Here is a 16286-nt window from a genome sequence, read left to right as displayed (position 1 = left end):
ACAATGGTAGTCTTGATCAATTCATGTCACTGATGGGCTTTATTTTCCTCGCCCAATTGCGCATGCTTTCGGGTTGTGGGGAACATGCCCGTCCGTACCTAGGTAAGCGAGGTGAGATGCAACCAGGTCTAGGCCAGAAACTTTAATTTAGAGCGCTAATAAGCATGAATTGGCCACTGTTGTCCAAGGCCATCGACGTTGATTGAGTTGTAAGTTGGGTTGGCAATGTGACTGGCCAAGTACATAGTAACTTAGCCAGGTGGGGGATGTAGGATGCATATGTGATACAGATATTGTACAAATGTTGGGAGTAGAGTAGAGCAAATCGCAGCCTTATAACACGGCAGAACGTGAGAATTTCAACCTCTTTCTTTTCTTCTTCTTCTTCTTCTTCTTCTTCTTCTTTTTGGGTATATCCAAAAGTCTTCGTCCGTCACGTTCGTCATGTCGAATTGTTTCAGCTCAGTCGGTTCAGCTCAACCTCAGCATTGCCTTTCATCGTCTTGGGCGTTTTGAGGACCATGGTGGTATCAAATACTGGCACAAGTAGTCGTTACCATACCGCACATGTCCCATATCGGAGAAAGCTTGATTCGGTCAGGCAACGACCTCCATCTCACTTCTTCTGCTGCTCTATGGCTGCCTGTTCTGCCTTCCACTTCTCATTCTCGACTTCTCTCCAATCTTGAGGAATGGGTTCGTTTCCGTCCGTCTTCTTGACACCGCCCGCAAATGCCGGCCGTCCGGCGTAGAGTTGGTATCCTTGACCCTCCTCGGCCTGTTCCATCGTACGGTATGCCACGGGCATGTTGCCTCGAAATCTTTTACGCATATCCACCATGCCACGCTTGCACTCGCCGAAGCCCTTCTTCAGCTGTCGGCACTTGAGCGGGAGGGTGTTGACGAGGGGCTCGCGGAGGCAGTCGGCGGCGCTGTTGCGCTCAACCATGACACAGTCGGATTCTTGGAGACACTGCGCGAGTGCTTCGCCTGGGAAAGCATCGGGTGTTAGAATGATTGATATGCAGGCTGTGTTTCAGGGTCAGTGAATAGCTTACGCAGTTCTTTGCATGAGCTGGGCATCTTGGTTGGGAAGGCTTTGGCAATTTGCACCACGACTCAGATCATGTAGGCTTTAGGGTCAACCCACGGTGAGGCTTCAGAAGGTCGTTTTGCGGTCGAGACATGATTGGTTGGTTCGCTGTGCGCCGGAAATAGAACGGATGCTGCGGATGCGCTCCAGTTTGTCATAGCACACCACCATACCACAAATATTGCATGAGCTCTGTAGAGTTACCGCAATTCGTATCTCCAAACCCACCTGGGCATCGCAAGCCTGCCCAAAATTGGACTTCATATAGCTCCGCCGCTCGTTATAAACTTGCCATAATTACCTTATACTCTGCGTCCTCCAAAACCGCCCGCAAGCCTCACGTCGCTTATATTTGGGATTTTAGCCTCGGGCTCCTTCTCATCAATTGCTTGTCCAATTCTCCCCTTTTCAGCTTTCACAGCCGCCCATCTCTGCTCCCTTCCCGACCTAGCTCCTGTATGACCTTCCCAGACGCCCAGTTCATCCAACAACACCTCCACGATCCATACCATCTCAATCTCGTCCCCAGGAAGTTGCCTCACCGCCCCCTCAGCATCCTGCCTGGTCTTTGGGACCTTTGTGCATAGTAAGTGCAAGTCCAGTAGCTGCGTAAATATCAGACCGAAGTTGGGTTTCGTGCGCCGGGCACTGTAGCCGGTTAGTGGTGGTGGGTTGAAGATAGATCGTAGTGTTGGGTCAACTTGGCTTTGCTTCGCTGGTGACGCTGCGGTTACGGTTGCGAGTGCTGGACCCGAGGATACCGCTGATGTCGAGTTCAGTAGAAGGATAAGTGGTTTCGATGGTAGATTGCGCGAGAGATCGCGGAGGTGTGAGTTCAAAAGCTGAAGCGCGGCATGCGCTGCTGACTTTTCGCGGTGCAAGAAAAGACCTGTCAGAAGGGATGAGAAATGCGTGATGACGATAACGTCTGGGTGCTGTTGCGTCTTTGTTATACGGCTCCTCTGCCCGTGGCTGCGAAGCTTGATGAATGGGGGGAGAAAGCCACATCATCGTCATCCCTGACTATCCTGGGATCTCGTCAAACTGATATGTTGTATCATGTTGTCTAATATTTGTTGCCCCTTGGTCCTGCAGCGATCATCTTCTCTGCAACAACTCGCAATCTGATCTGCCAGTGCTCCCATAGACCATCCATGTCGAATACACAAGACAGCATGACTTTTTCAAGGCATTCTCTGAGTTTCATCCTTATGGTATCCTTGGTGCACCATTTGGCCTCGAGTTCGGACTTCACCGCGTCCCTCAAGCCAGCCAGCATTACGCTTGCTGGCCTGGGAGTGATGAGCAGGCCACTTGTAACCGTGCCTTCACAAAGTGAATGTGCAAGTGTCTGGAGACCAAGCTGACGCCGAAAATTAGTCCAACGTTTCTTTCACACAACCAACGGCTTTATCTGATTGTTGATCTCACCTGAACCCCTAGCTCTTCATCTTCAGCGCTGATACCCACAACACTTCCGCGTTCAAAGCCGCCTAACATGACCTCCTCGTCAATGACTTTGCATCCTGTCTTGCAGGCTCCCAACAGTGCGATTGCATCGCGCCTTTTGACCTCTTTATCGGCCAGTATTGCCGCAGGAATTGGCTCGAGCTGAAAGTGGGAGCTCGCCTGTGAGGGGGGGCTTTGTGGTGGGTTCATGGAGTAGCTTGTGGCCTGGCACTATAATTCGGTTGGTGCTATGGATGCAAGGTCCAAGTGCATTACTGCTCCTCATGGTTTATATAGGCTTCAAGATAGCCCCAAAGCGACAACGACCAGACCAGCTCAATACTGCCATAACAAAACATGAATTGCATGCTTTCCTTTGAAGCCTTGCTAAGTATGATATCAGGAGGATCGATATACTCAAAGTTGAGAATGATATTGTCTCTTGAAATGGCTAACAACCTCTAAAGCAAATCAAGGCAGAGCCAAGGTTATTGTTTACACACGATAACATCGCATTTGAATTTATTGATGCCATGATCAGACATCAAGTCCTGATATAAAACATACAAAAAAGGCTTCATAATAACCTCCCAGGTCTCGGTCGGTGGTCCCACTTCCTTTCTGGCATCGTGACGACCTGGAGACGACTCAAGCTCATGAGGTTCCTGCCAAGTCAGACCTGCTTGACGTAAATCTCCAAAACAGAGCAAATGACCCGACCTATGGGCTTGGTTTCCTATAACCCATGCTACCCGCCCCATCCCAAACTCAACAAAAAGAAGATAATAAATAGAAACTTCATCGGTATCTGGAGAGACCAAATAGACCTTATCTCGTCGCATTTGCATACCGCTTTCTTGAATAATTGTGTGCCTGGCCAAGTCTCTTTGCTTCGACCTCTGCAGCATCGTAAAGCAATGGTTCAGATTCTTGTACCGTGCTTGAGGCGTACACGGCACACCTCTCTGCCTCTCTTGGCGCCGCATTTTCTTGATCTCGTGTTGGCAGACTATTAGCCCACGAACTTTCATTCGCGTGCTCATTTATATTCTCCACAAGGCTGTCCTGCCTTGACTGCCATCGCTTCGGACTTCGACTTGAGTCAAGGAGTCGCCCGGCACCTGTCCTCCACTAAACGGCCGTTCCGGGCACACCGGGCCCGTTGCTAGGTATCTCTGGCCGAGGCTTCCGTCCCTTTAAGCTCTTCATTCGTCCCATAAGCCCGGTAGGCTTTGCTGGGGCATCGTCCAAAGTTGTAGCAGCATCAGTTGTCGCCCGTCGCTCAAGGACAGCTCCGGCAGAAGGGCGTCTCGCTCCAGGAGGGCTGTTGGATGTCATTGAGCCATCTCGTGGCCTTACACTGAAACCCTCCTCGCCTTTACCGAATTCGGCAAAGAAGGGATTGTTGTCTGAACTGGTGCTGGCTGCTGTCGGATAGGCATCTGGGGTGATTCTGGAATATTCGCCATTGGGGCGCCCTGACTGACTATAATCGCGAGGACCCTTATTAATGTGGCGAATGCGCTGTGCAAGCGACTTCTTGCGCTGTAGACCACTCTCCATATTTTCCTGAGCCTGTTCAGCCTGGTGGCGCTGAATGGCACTTCGCGCAGCGGGGGTCCCTTCCAAGAAAGTTGAGGTGCCTAGGCCAACAGACTCATCTCCATGAACAATCTGGTCTCGGCCCGAGGCATCAAAAATGGCAGGCTCCTTGCTACGGGCTTTTGAAGGTGCAGAAAAATCTCTGAAAGCCTCATCCGTGGCATTTCCCATGAGAACTGAATGGTCAGCTCGAGCATTAAGCGGTCCAGCGCCTCCAAGAGAATTGTTTAGTGAATCTTTGGGGAAGGCTTGCATTGGCGCACGTCTCGCGTTTTGGCGATTTCGGTGGGGGTTCAGGGCGTCGAAGGGTCCATCATGATGGAACACTGTACTGTGTTAGCAACACTGAAGTCTAGGATTAGGGAGGGGTGAACGTACGTCCAGTCCCGTAAATGCTTGTGGCATCAAGTTGATCAATAATGTCCATCTTTCTGCTGGGGCGACTGGTCTTCTCCCTATCTCCCCGCTCCCGACGATCGCGGTCACGGTCACGGTCGCTTCTATCACCGCGCTCCTTGCCCTCTCCGCGACGCTGTCGTTCGTATTCACGTCGTCGGGCCGCCTCGATCATTCTTTTCTCCTCCTCTGTGATTGGGCGCGCATCAAAATCGACCAAAGAGGACTCAGAATTCCGTCGAGGACGTCGTGGTGGGGCACGTCGTTGCGGTGAGCTCTGTTGCGGTCGGGGTCCAGAACCTTGCATCCTTCGAGCACGAAGAGCTTCTTCCTGGGAACGCGAAGGGCGGTGGCTGCCATTCTCAGGCGGCGGGTTTTCGCCGCCGCGTCTTGGAGGCGGTCCGTTCATCGGTCGGCGAGTGGCCTGCTGTCTTGCTCGGTCGTTGGAAGCATCATCGAGAGTCATGGAGTTCTGTTTAACGGCAAGTTAACATCAGTGCAAAAAATCGTCGGCGACGCCATCGAGAATAAACCATTCCCTGCATGTTTGAGAGGCAGTGGGAGAAAGATATTGACTGAAGTACATACAAAAATTTCCTCGGCTGAAAGAGACTTAGAGTCTGAGTGAGATGACATCGCTCCAGGTGACCTAAGAGGCTGTGACAATAAATCAACCGGTGGCTGATCGAGAAATGGATTTCGCGATAAAGGTCGTGCTGGGGGGTCGTCAAAGGGAGAGGCGGGTTTGCTGGGGAAAAGAAGGTCGGCACTGGCTGGAGATGGTGCGCGGTTGCGGAAGGGGTTATTAGAAGATAAGTTGAGTGTGAGGCCAGGAGATTGACCAGAACTGGTGTGGCCTGTTTCCAAGAAAACCTATCAGCTGGGTGCCAGATAAACGGGCGCATGCATGCAATGACGACGACAGATGGGCCAAGATGAAACAGACAATCTCCTCAGCATGACACAAGATGGATGCCAGCCAAGTGGACCGACCAGCTAGCTTCTGATGAATTGTTCCGCCAAGTTGACTTGCGATCCATTCAACATTACAGTTGATCCAGTCTCCTTTGTTTACAAGATTCCAAGCGCCGAGCTTTGGCAGCTATCGGACGCGAATCCCGGTGAAAACAGAAGGGGAAACTTTGGGAATGGGGTGGTTGTCGCAGATCACATCAAAGCGAAATCAAGGGGCGGGCGCTTACCGGACTGAAAAGACTGAGCAGTAGACATGATTGCAAAGGGGTCAAGCTTGGGCTTGTGTTTCTGATTTGAAGATCCAGGAGAGAATGCGGAGCCAATTGATGTAGAGTAACAGAGGAAACGGCAGCCGTTGCAACGCCAGGTAAAACAATGCGTTACGTGTGTCGTATAAAAGATAGAAATAGAGCCTGGGCTTGCGCAAACAAGGACGAAAGCAACTTCGCCAAGAGTTGAAAGTCAAAGAGCTGGCCGTGGTAAAATACGTAGGTCGGGATGGATTAAATTCCTCTGTCCTGGAAGCTCAGACCCAGCGTCATACCAAGTCAATAAGAGTACGGTACGCCACTCAAACGCGATTCGAATCCCCGTTCTGCCGTTCAACTTTCAACTTTGTTCAGGCACCCGGTGGGTCAATAGCTCTGGGGTGAAGTGGCCTTCGTGGTGCCCAAGGGCCAAGGGCTCGGAAAGGGGCTGGCTGGCCTGAGAAAGTAGTGCGATCGTCTTAGCGGCAGATGCCCCTGGGTTGAAGCTCTTGTTGAATTGGTAGGTTCAAGAGGGATCGATTGTCTGAGGCGGGGAGGCTAATTGATATGGTAGTCCCCAATGCAAAAGATGGAATGGGTCCCTGCTGAACGTATTTTGCAAAGCCAAGTGCCTGAAATCAACAAAATGCTGGTGAAGGATGTTCAATTTGCAGGTGCTTGGCTGAACCACTCGGGGTCGAGTTTGGCGACTCGTCGATAGGCCTGTTAGCGGGGCAGGTCAATGCTCACGGCTGTCGAACTTGGGCAGGGGCCTATTCAAAGGCGGGACTGGCAGGGGTTGACCACTGGGTCATACACGATGTTGCCAGACAGGGGTGGAGGACAACAAGAAGAAGATATAATCAGGGTCCAGAAAGGATGGATTTTCGAGCAGTGTCGTTGACTTTTAGACCTGTAAACAGGATATTCCAGTGCCTGCAATTGGAGAGACAAAGTAGCTGTATTTGTTGAGCTGTGATCGATGGTGACAGCGGAGCCAAGAGGGGCTATTGTTGATGAAAAGGTCGCTCCGTCGGTTGGTGGAACACAAATGAGAATTGGCCTTGAGATTGAGATCAGTGGTTCCGGGGTCAAGCTTCAAAAAGGCTCGACAGCGAACAGAGGTGTGTGAAGGATAGAAGGTGGACGATGGATACTGCGTGAGCGATATGCTGCCTTAATTCGGTTTTGTTCAAGAGTTCGTGAGGTTCTCGGTACTGTATAACGGCGGTGCTATGATGAAAGGAATGGATTGCCAATCTCTACCTTAGTTGTGTTGGCCGTGTCAGTGAATGGGGTGACAGAGGAGAAGGAGGAAAGGAAGAAGAAAGGAGCGCTCGAGGCAACTTGAGCCGCAAGCCAGAGAAGTGAACGTTGTGTGGAATTGAGGGTGAAAGAAGATCAAAACGTTCAATGGAGAGGGAGAAAGGTGGAGGCATGAGAAGCCTTCTGAGAAGCTTGGCCGGGCAAGTACGGACCAGAACGAATGGGGAAATGCCAGGCCTAGGGTATAGGTAAGGTAGCTCTACAGTATATACGTCTGGGCTGCTGAAGCCAGTCGGTGAATGTGGTCAGACGGGGAAAGAGTCAGTTGTTTGTGCAGGCTGGCAGGCAAGGTAAGGTTACCTAGAGGTACTTAGTTAGTGCATCAGATTTTGGGGTAGAGACGACAGGAGCTGGGGAGGAAGCAACTCAGCGCCAGTCTGGTCAACCTTGGCTGAGCTGAATCGAGCTTGGTCCAGCTTCCGATCTAATTATCAAAAGTAAGGTAGGTACCTACAAAGTCTGACTTGAGCTACGGACATTTGTGCCTGTGGCTGTGATTTAACATTTCCCTGTCCAATCTTTGCATCGTCCAGTTTGAGACTTTGCAACAGCCTTATTTCAACGGCACCCGACAACTGCAACGCCTCCTGCATAGGTATTGGCAGTTACCAGAACCTAGCCCCATCATCAGCATGCTACTCTGTATGTCGAAGCATGGACCGAAAGCATTGAGTCTTATACAACTATGTACTTTTTGTAAATTCTAGCTTCATCACCCATGTCCCTAAACTTTCAAGTACCGGGTCAAAGTCTGGTCCTGATTCGAGAAGGTGGCGGCAGCTGACTTGGATCGTAGACATCGGAGAGGCTTTCACTAGCAAGGTAGACTACCTACCTAGGTACCCAGATTGTTCGACCTGGCTTATGGATGCCCTGGCTGGCCTGGCCCACCCAGGCCTCGTACCGGCCATGCCGCCGCCATGCCGTATTCTGAGGACGCCTAGAACTCCGTTTGATTTCCCTGACTGTTACGTGGGTTACTGTGCATGTCTACGATCGAACAGTGGATTTGGAAACTAAGGGATTCACATACATATATATTAGCATCAGCATCATTGTATCCCTAGCATTGCTTCCTTACCTTGCCTAGCTTGCATGTATCCTGGTCGCACTGTCATTTCCTAGTGGATGTCGGCCGAACACAAGGTCACCCTACCCCTTTAAACATCCATGGCAATCACTAAACCTAGCCCAGCCAATGAAGGAGCCGCCTCTTCTCCACAAGTAACAAAACGCCGTGCCCCTGACGCCAAAGAAGCCAAACTCCACAACTAACAACAGCCCCGATTATCGATGATGGCTCAAATTTACTTTTTATCAGTCTCCTTTTTCGTCTTCTTTGTCAACTTCAGGGGTGTCTCTGTTGGAGGCTTACCATGCACAACCCGGCCGTTGAGATCTTGTATTATCAGGCAAGATGCGCGGTCGAGATATTAGACAATATCTCGTTAATGCCAATGTCAGTCAAGCCCTCCTGCAAGGCAGCTGCACCAAAGATAGACGCCTATTCACAACAAGAGCAGTAAGAGACACAGCACAGAGCAAACACTCAGAAACCCAGCCTCGTGTTCTTTCATTCCACATTTCCTTGACCTTGTCAGTCAAAAGCTCGATCGAGCCCGGTCCAGACTGAACCTGAATAGTAGCATTCTAATTACAATACCCGGACTTGGCTGGTGTCTTGGCTAGGGATCATGACCACGTGCTATATAATGGAGCCACCATCTATCCTACTATATCTGCAACTCGTACTTGGAGTAGCATCAAGAATGCATGGACTGTAAGTTTCCTGTTGTAGGCAAATCTTGAGCAATCTCCCGTCCGAACGGGGGAATGATGCGAACCTCGGCGTAGACAGCAGGATCCATCGTGATGACCTTTAGTCGCAATCAAGCATGCAGCTCATTCTTTGTGGTGGGACAGCGCCTCATAACCTGCGGCCGATCCTAATCATATGAGAAGACGGAACCACTCACTTGCGTAACGCGACAAAGCACCGGGCACCATTTATGATTCTGTATGATGATCATAAGTTCATAATTAATGATCTGCCAAGCTAGGTTAATTATTGCAGCCAGACCTGATGCAGTATCGTGACTTTGCTAGTCCATTGCTACGTAAGGACCCTGATTCCCCCAACCCCACACTCTTCAATTTCGTCACCCGCAATAGGCAAAGACGATAGCTTGCCTAGGCTTGCCTCGTCTAGAAGGAAGAATTGTACGGGGTACAGAGGTACGTTGCTTCGAAGCGCGTTGCCGATAGGTGAAATTGCAGTAATTTCCGGTCAGTAATATCCACTTATTTGTCGACGGCTCCTAGCCTCCTACCAGCAACAGCTTCAGTCCAGCCGTTGTCGTTAAAGCGATGTTGATAGACTGGAGCCGTTACCGTTTGCTTTACCAGGGTAGATGCAGTGGTGTAGCTAAGTCTTCACCCAGGACAACCTCAGCAGTCCCAATATCCCCTAATCAAGCAGATAATCGTTAGTCAGCACTCCATTGGCATGCCACAGCGCAAATCGTTTTGGAAGCTACTCACGCGGTCCTCGTGGTGCCCAGTATTCTCCTGTTTTGCTAATATCAAGATTGTCGATCCAGTTGATGAGGCTCGCCGCCGCCTTGTCTGGTGTCACAGCTAGTTGATCAAACTCTTGTTAGCTTCCACAACACCATGTATAACAAGTGCTTGCGAGGTCTCACCTCCACCTTCATCCCAGAACTTGTCAAACCCTACGCCTTTTGTCATTTCAGTTCGCATAAAGCCTGGGTGCACGATGCTGACAATGACGCCCTGGTCCTTAAGATCCAAGCTAAGCAGCTTGCCAACCATGTTGAGAGCCGCCTTGCTGGCGTGATGAGCGTAGTTGCCACCCCCTTCTTTTGGATGTCGCAGAGTGATACTGCCAGACTCGGAAGATACAAGCACCACTTTGGAACCCTTGCGCAAGAGACCTTTGTGGATGAGCTGGTGGACGATAAAGACGGGGGCAATGGAGCTGGTCGTATACATCCGCTGCTCTTCCTCCCATTTTGGACCTTTGTCCCAGGTAAGGTCTTCTGTAGCAAAGTAACCGGCTGTGATAATCTTTCCTTGTTCCTTAGTATCGTGAAACGTTGACTCTGATCCTATTGCTGGAATTGGAAATGCTACTCACCACCGAGTCGAGTGGCTGAGCTGGGTCTAGCAGACTGGCCAGCTTCTGACCAGCGTTAGATTGCATGAGGTCGATATCAGAAAGCCATTTGACTCCTGAGGGTGAATCTTTCGGACCCTCGGATGATCTGGTCGTACCGTAGACGGTGTTTTCGCTCTTTTCGGCGTACTTCTTGGTGATGCTGGCACCCAAGCCACGAGTAGCTCCTACAATTAGTATGACTGCCATAACGAGGTGAGCGCATTAACCGGATTCCTCTTGATTGTATAACGGCCCAAAATAGTTTGAAAGTATTGCTTGAGAGGACTATGCTCTCAAATCTAGCTGGGACGCAGACAAGACTCATCTCCTGCCACTAATAACCTTATCTAAGGTAAGTACTCAAGGTTGTTGATTACATGCGTATCGGCGCTGATGATGTCATTCTTGGATAGCGGGGTATTGTCGCGCCATCTAAGTTTTTTAAGCATCATTCTTTTACACTAGGTAGGTAAGGTAATTCCAAGTCAGTACATACATACCTAGGTATTTTACAAATATCAATGATCGACATCAATATCCCTCATCTAAAGTCGATTTGGCCTTCTCATATGACACTATATGTGTTACCCTTATATGTCGAAGAGTAATTTTGATATCAAGACCCAATGCCATGCCAACAATCTGTTGATTCACTTCCACAAAGCAGCTTTTAATATGTTAGTCAGTTGCTAAACTCTTCCTTCATTCCTATCCACCGCTTATCCACTAAGTATCGAAAGTGACGGGTTATGCCAAACAAGAAAACCCTGTTGAACAAATTTCCTTTTAAGCGAGACATATAGTTACTTGGAACATCTAGAGAATTTCAAGTCGAAGCTTATTGCACGAAGGTCACATTCTCTTACCTCTCGGCAGATGCATAGTGCCTGGTCAACAAGCTCCTTACTATAAATTTCATATTCCCAGTAGTCAGGAATACCCGTGCTCGTAGATACAAATATCGAAGACTTCTCGTCAAGCTACATCTGAGAACTTTGATGAAGCGTTGCCCTCTACCATCCCATACTGACGCTCCTGTGCAGGTTACGCCAATCCGCCCTCCCAATAGTTCGGTTACAGTCATTCACCTGCTCAAAAAAACAAAACAAAAGCTCTACACGATGTGGACATGGTTGACAACCATGAACATTTCATTTCGTTGTTTACAATGCCATTTCGTGACACTAACATCACAGCTCTATCCTTCAAACTCTACCACTGCCGATCCTCCAGTCGACCCCGTCGAAGTCGCGGTACCAGCACGGGGCCTGCCTTCGTTGGGGATCACATCGAGTAAACTCTGTTCTTGAGGTTTGCTTAACGCGCCAGCCTCTGCATCTGCCCCATCTAATAAATCCCGGTCCGAGCTCCTCACGGATCGTCGTTCGATGTCGGTGCTGCTACCTGAAGGTCCCTTTCTCACGCCGACTTCAACTCCGAGATCATCGTCATCTTCTTCATCTTCTTCAGGTCGCTGTCCGGGCAGAGCGTTCTTCTCGAGTTCCTTTTGAGCCTCCTCCATCCGTCTTCTGACCTCAGTGGCGACACGCATTCCGTCCGTGACGATGTTATCGAGCACGCCACGTAAGCCACGGCCTGCTCCTGGAGGGGCGACAGGTGGGGGGATAGGAGGCCTAGCTCCAAATCCAAGACTGGAGAATGTTGTAAGAGATGATGCTGACGATGTTGTGTTGGGTAGCCCCTCGATGATGTGGAAAGAAGCTGGGAAAGACGACTCAAAGAATTGTTCTAGTAACTCATCCGCGAGAACAACCATGCGGAAGGTTGGTAATGTAAGGTGCAGAGGATGCGCAGGATCTAGCGCCGCATTTGCCGCCTCAGATTTGGCTTTCGAGACCCTGCGTCGTGAGGCCGCATCGTGGTTGTCAGCAGTGCTGAGAGAACTCTCCGATGAGAGGCTGGGTTTCTTAGCCTTTGTCGGGGTTCCGGTTGGAGATTCGGGGCCCAAAAGATCTTCTTCATCTTCCTCATCCTCATCCTCATCACCTATAGCAAACGCATCTCTCGAGTCTTCATCATCTGGTTTTGCCAAGGCCGTGTCATTATGCCCGCTAGCTGGATCGGCGTACTCGAAACACCGCCTTATAAAAGCACTCACACTTCCCAGGAACCTCTCATTAGTCGATATACCAGGCGGTAAGCTAGCTTGTGATTCATGTCCGCTTGCTGAATCACTTTCAAGGACACTGGAGGTTCCAGGACTCAATGTGCCCTCTAGACCCCGACGAGACAGAAACAACAAAGCTTCTGAGATCCGTAGGATACCTTCACGGTCAACCTTGCCGTCCTTATCGTCGTCATATAACTCGAAGAAGTATGTAATAGTGCCCATAATGTCACGTTTCCCTTTGATCTGCGCTAGACCTGTAACAACGTTCTGAAGAGTCAAGGCAGAGCTGCCATCCACATCCCACCTCTTGAATAAACGTTGCAAAAATTCGTGATCAGCAGGCTCCGGTCCTCCACCCCAGGGTGACATTAGTTCGGATGGCCGCTTGGCGCTGTGAAACATATTTTGACGGTCATCATAATTGCTATACTTTGTCGCACCTGGTGAATCCGATATAGCCCATTTTGACATGCTTGCAAGAAATTCGCGGAATGCATCGTAGTCCATGAGGCTTGTACTTGGGCCTAATCCAACGCGTCCCTTTTCAACTTCGTCGTGATGAGTTGCGAAAATCTCAGATGCCCGCATCCTACTTGACCTCGCTCGCCGCAATTTCTCTTGTTGAATCATATGGTCCCTCTGCTGACGTTCGTATAGGATATTGTAGAACCGATCGTATAGTGAACCAAGCTCATCAGTACTTAACAATTTGCTTTCGGGACCCAGATTGCGAATAGCGGTCCTCTTAGCAAAGTTCTCAATATTATTGAGGACGGCGTCCTTATTCTTCAAACGCAGCTCGGTGATACTGCTGTGAGTTATTCCTGCGAACTCCTTGAAGGCCACGACCATCAGTTCCTGGAATCGGGTCACGGCACGCAACTTTGGATTTTCAGACTTGGGGTGAGCCGACTCATCCAAGCGGGAGAAGTAGGCCTTCAGAACTGAAATGAAAGCCCCGTCATCCGCCGCATCAAGCAACTCCTCGCCATTGATGCGCAAGATTGCCAACCCTACCTGAAACAGTACCTTTGGCCCTTCGACGAAGAAAACGTCCAGAACACGGAAGGCAAAGACAAGGGGCATCGAGTTGATGTAAAGTGACAGAAACCAAGGGAGCGAGACGACAGACAACTGCACGTCGCTTTTGACAAGATGATCCCAGAGGATGGGCATTGTCCTCTCCACCAAGGATTCAAATACCTTCTGATCAAGAAGGGTTCCATACATAGTCGTGGAGTAATACCCGGGAACTAGTCTGTCGCAAAGTGCTGAGAGGAGAAAGAAAGCCTGGGCTTCAGACATGTAAATCAATAATGCGGCCACGACAATATTCATGGCTTGACAATATCCGACCTCGGTATTGACCCAACTGTAAGCAGTTAATACCCGACGTAGGCGGTTGATTCCATCCTCGCTTTGGAAGCCTGGATACTCTGGAAGACTTCGGTTGAGGTCCTTTTCGATCTCGTCGATAGCAAGCGACTCTTGGCCTTCAAACTTTGCCAGGGTATCAGTATAGAGTGCTGGATTTTCCAGGCGTAAATAAATCGAGCCAGATGTGAGTTCCCAAATCTCGCCTCTGAGCCGGTTTGGCAGACCAACGCGAATGAGCTTGTGGAAAGTTGGTTGGCGGATCAGGGTAAAGTTTCGACCATTGTCACGTAGATACTCAGCCCAGAGGCGCATTTTCGCCCTGTCCCGTAGCTTCTTTGGGTCGCCAGGGTATCGGAAGAGCATTCCTAGGCCGGCGTCTGGTGGGGAGGCATTTTTCCTGTCCTCGGTTCTGAGGAGATGCTCAGAATAGCACTCAGCAGCGACTCGTCGCAGCTTGGCTACATTACCAACTCCTGCCCTTAGGCCTTTTTTGAGGCCATCACAAAAACGCTCGCAAGACTGCCTGGTCCCGGCAAGATGTATTGTAATACGTTGCTCTCTTAAGTCCTTTTTGTCCTTCGAGTCCTTGTCTTTAGGAGTGTCGGCGAGAAGACCATTCCAGGTGGTCAGAGCTAGTGCGAACTGGAACATGGCGAGGTCAGTTTAAGTAATACGCATGAGCGTCTCGCCAGTATGGATCATACCTGAAAGTTCTGGCTATTCAGGCGCTCAACTCTTCGTATAGCACATAATGGAAATGTGAAGCCGTTGCCGCTGGGGCCTCCGCCATGTGTCTGGCCAGTGAAAGCGGTTGACGTGGAAGTACTGGCGGATTGGACAAAGCTAGTAGGAGTTGTTGAGAAGCACATAAAGTGTTCTGACAGATGCAGTTTTCCAGCATAATGCCATCCTCTATCTTGATCCTTATCGCCGTGTGTCGCGTTGGAAGGTGGAATAGTAAGCTCAGCGTTGATCTCGTAGAGGGGTGTCTGGGAGGCAGGGAGGCGGAATTGACTTTGGAATAGGGACGACTTGGAAGGATTGCGGTCGGAACTGGACAGATTGAGTCCCTGGGTAGGATCAATAAGCTGCTGTGCTTTCTGGACAATGTTGGTCAAGTTTGAGAACATGATTTCGGTCAGCGGCGCATGACGAGGGGGATGCGGTTGGACACAGGGAGTATGCGGCTGAGCTGGAAGAATAAAGGCTGGGAGTAGGAGACACAGGAAGAGTGTGGGAAAGCGAGGCCGTTCGAGATTATCTGGCCGAGTATAAGAGACTAGATATGCGATAGTACAGAATAGACGGTAGGATTTCAGTATCGGGGCTGAACGAAGGATGAAGACAGCTTAAGTTATGGAGAGGAAACCTGAGGTCAGTGGAGATGGATGGGGTCGAGCTGCGTCAAGTCTCCAGATACGGGAGATGGGCCATCAGCTACTGGCCAGGGAACCTCAGGGCATTCCTCGCCCAAGAGCCGCTACTAGGGGCTCCCTAGGGCTCCCGGGTTAAGTTGCCCATGGGAGCTTAGTTTAAGGTATTAAAGAATAGCGTGGCTTAAGCTGTGGCTCAGGCGACAGAATGGGAAAGGGTACCTACTTACCCTATATCTTCATATTTAAATATAGTAAATTATTACTCTCGGATCCATTCATGTTAAGGTAAGCTCTAGGTTCTATATTTATCCAAACCATCTTTCACTCTAGATACCTTCAACATAGTTAAACACAAGGTGGACCGAATTAAGAAGCTCTGCCATATTTAGGCCCAACATTATAGCGACTCGACTGGTTGGTGTTGAGCACTGTCAGTGTCCCAAGGCTTCTTTGTGCTGGAAAGCTGTCACTGTCACTAGATATGGCTGCTGAGAAGGCGATGGATTTCCCATACTCCGAGGCTGCATGATTAGGGTGCCTCGATGAATAACGCCGCCCCCCATCCCGTTGAAGTTCTACTGGACGAGGCTGTAGAGAATTGCTCGCACTGGTTGTGCTAAAGTGACAGCAAAAAAAGAAGCTTAAAGAAATGCATGACAGCATGGGAGGGGATGAAGAATAGCGAGAACAGAAGAAATTGTCAAACAGAATTATCGTTACAGTCGGTAGGTTTGCTGCCAATTTTCCATGGCTATAGATAGCCTGAAGGCGAGTTTGGTTAATTTAAATATTTACCCATGGACTCTAGAAGATACGCAGAAAACATACAACAAAGGGATGTAATCTTATCACGGAATGTTTTTACATCGTGTTCGTGAACACAAACACTACAGACTTAGCATGGATTATTTGCATTGTTCTCTTTGAGATGAACCGGTGAATAGCGATATTTCAACATGACAAAGGCACTATGCACGGAAACAATGAACAACAGTTGTAGAGACAGTTCCCAGACAAAAGATATACCGAACAACGTAGCCGCAGAAGTATCGCATTTACTATAATACCCAAGTACAATACTATGTATATTGGCATCTATTGATAAACTATTTCCCCTAGTATGGTAATCTAGTCA

The 16286-nt window shown here is 49.6% G+C and overlaps 6 protein-coding genes across 10 annotated transcripts; 1 reads left to right on the top strand and 5 right to left on the bottom strand.

Annotated features, from left to right (window-relative positions):
- The first annotated feature begins 186 nt into the window (after positions 1–186).
- Positions 187–2336, top strand: FOXG_18472 (uncharacterized protein). Its single transcript, XM_018398552.1, has 2 exons — positions 187–1679; positions 1873–2336. Exons 1-2 carry the CDS (start codon positions 1279–1281, stop codon positions 1937–1939), a joined length of 468 nt encoding a protein of 155 aa, XP_018236896.1. The 5' UTR covers positions 187–1278; the 3' UTR covers positions 1940–2336.
- Positions 617–949, bottom strand: FOXG_03072 (uncharacterized protein; the record flags this gene model as incomplete). Its single annotated transcript, XM_018380596.1, has 1 exon — positions 617–949. The coding sequence occupies one exon, from the start codon at positions 947–949 to the stop codon at positions 617–619; it is 333 nt and encodes a 110-aa protein (XP_018236897.1).
- On the bottom strand, positions 2160–2752 carry FOXG_03071 (uncharacterized protein; the record flags this gene model as incomplete). The annotated part of the gene is made up of 2 exons (XM_018380595.1): positions 2160–2456; positions 2525–2752. The coding sequence occupies 2 exons, from the start codon at positions 2750–2752 to the stop codon at positions 2160–2162; spliced, it is 525 nt and encodes a 174-aa protein (XP_018236895.1).
- A 209-nt stretch (positions 2753–2961) lies between these two features.
- FOXG_03070 (uncharacterized protein) lies at positions 2962–7346 on the bottom strand. Of its 4 annotated transcripts, XM_018380591.1 has the most exons (4): positions 5743–7346; positions 5129–5397; positions 4523–5012; positions 2962–4470 (listed from the first exon to the last, which is right to left on the bottom strand). In XM_018380591.1, the coding sequence occupies exons 1-4, from the start codon at positions 5768–5770 to the stop codon at positions 3674–3676; spliced, it is 1584 nt and encodes a 527-aa protein (XP_018236891.1). In that variant the 5' UTR covers positions 5771–7346; the 3' UTR covers positions 2962–3673. The 4 variants fall into 4 exon arrangements, with proteins under 4 accessions (XP_018236891.1, XP_018236892.1, XP_018236894.1 ...); XM_018380592.1 differs by having other exon boundaries at positions 5129–7346; XM_018380594.1 differs by having other exon boundaries at positions 4523–5397.
- Positions 7347–8863: 1517 nt separating this feature from the next.
- Positions 8864–10709, bottom strand: FOXG_03069 (3-oxoacyl-[acyl-carrier protein] reductase). Of its 2 annotated transcripts, XM_018380589.1 has the most exons (4): positions 10247–10709; positions 9792–10176; positions 9631–9726; positions 8864–9556 (listed from the first exon to the last, which is right to left on the bottom strand). In XM_018380589.1, the coding sequence occupies exons 1-4, from the start codon at positions 10472–10474 to the stop codon at positions 9489–9491; spliced, it is 777 nt and encodes a 258-aa protein (XP_018236889.1). In that variant the 5' UTR covers positions 10475–10709; the 3' UTR covers positions 8864–9488. The 2 variants fall into 2 exon arrangements, with proteins under 2 accessions (XP_018236889.1, XP_018236890.1); XM_018380590.1 differs by lacking the exon at positions 8864–9556 and having other exon boundaries at positions 9593–9726.
- Positions 10710–11134: 425 nt separating this feature from the next.
- On the bottom strand, positions 11135–15205 carry FOXG_03068 (uncharacterized protein). Its single transcript, XM_018380588.1, has 2 exons — positions 14480–15205; positions 11135–14417 (listed from the first exon to the last, which is right to left on the bottom strand). The coding sequence occupies exons 1-2, from the start codon at positions 14903–14905 to the stop codon at positions 11466–11468; spliced, it is 3378 nt and encodes a 1125-aa protein (XP_018236888.1). The 5' UTR covers positions 14906–15205; the 3' UTR covers positions 11135–11465.
- Between the last annotated feature and the right edge of the window lie 1081 nt (positions 15206–16286).

This window comes from Fusarium oxysporum, chromosome 8 (genome assembly GCF_000149955.1).
Source record: "Fusarium oxysporum f. sp. lycopersici 4287 chromosome 8, whole genome shotgun sequence".
In the NCBI taxonomy this organism is placed as follows: domain Eukaryota; kingdom Fungi; phylum Ascomycota; class Sordariomycetes; order Hypocreales; family Nectriaceae; genus Fusarium; species Fusarium oxysporum.
Note: the sequence above shows the minus strand (reverse complement) of the source record. Positions and strands in the feature narration are given on the sequence as shown.

Bases quoted from the DNA above. Each gene is read 5' to 3' on its own strand.
- FOXG_18472 (XM_018398552.1), top strand. From the start codon at position 1,279: ATGAGCTCTGTAGAGTTACCGCAATTCGTATCTCCAAACCCACCTGGG. The intron at 1,680-1,872 runs GTAAGTGCAAGT...TGTCGAGTTCAG, and splicing joins CTTTGGGACCTTTGTGCATA to TAGAAGGATAAGTGGTTTCG.
- FOXG_03070 (XM_018380591.1), bottom strand. From the start codon at position 5,770: ATGTCTACTGCTCAGTCTTTTCAGTCCG. The intron at 5,013-5,128 runs GTATGTACTTCA...GCCGTTAAACAG, and splicing joins TTTCAGCCGAGGAAATTTTT to AACTCCATGACTCTCGATGA. The intron at 4,471-4,522 runs GTACGTTCACCC...AACACAGTACAG, and splicing joins AAGCATTTACGGGACTGGAC to TGTTCCATCATGATGGACCC.
- FOXG_03069 (XM_018380589.1), bottom strand. From the start codon at position 10,474: ATGGCAGTCATACTAATTGTAGGAGCTACTCGTGGCTTGGGTGCCAGC. The intron at 9,727-9,791 runs GTGAGACCTCGC...TTGATCAACTAG, and splicing joins GTTCTGGGATGAAGGTGGAG to CTGTGACACCAGACAAGGCG. The intron at 9,557-9,630 runs GTGAGTAGCTTC...CTGCTTGATTAG, and splicing joins CTGGGCACCACGAGGACCGC to GGGATATTGGGACTGCTGAG.
- FOXG_03068 (XM_018380588.1), bottom strand. From the start codon at position 14,905: ATGTTCTCAAACTTGACCAACATTGTCCAGAAAGCACAGCAGCTTATT. The intron at 14,418-14,479 runs GTATGATCCATA...GCCATGTTCCAG, and splicing joins TGAATAGCCAGAACTTTCAG to TTCGCACTAGCTCTGACCAC.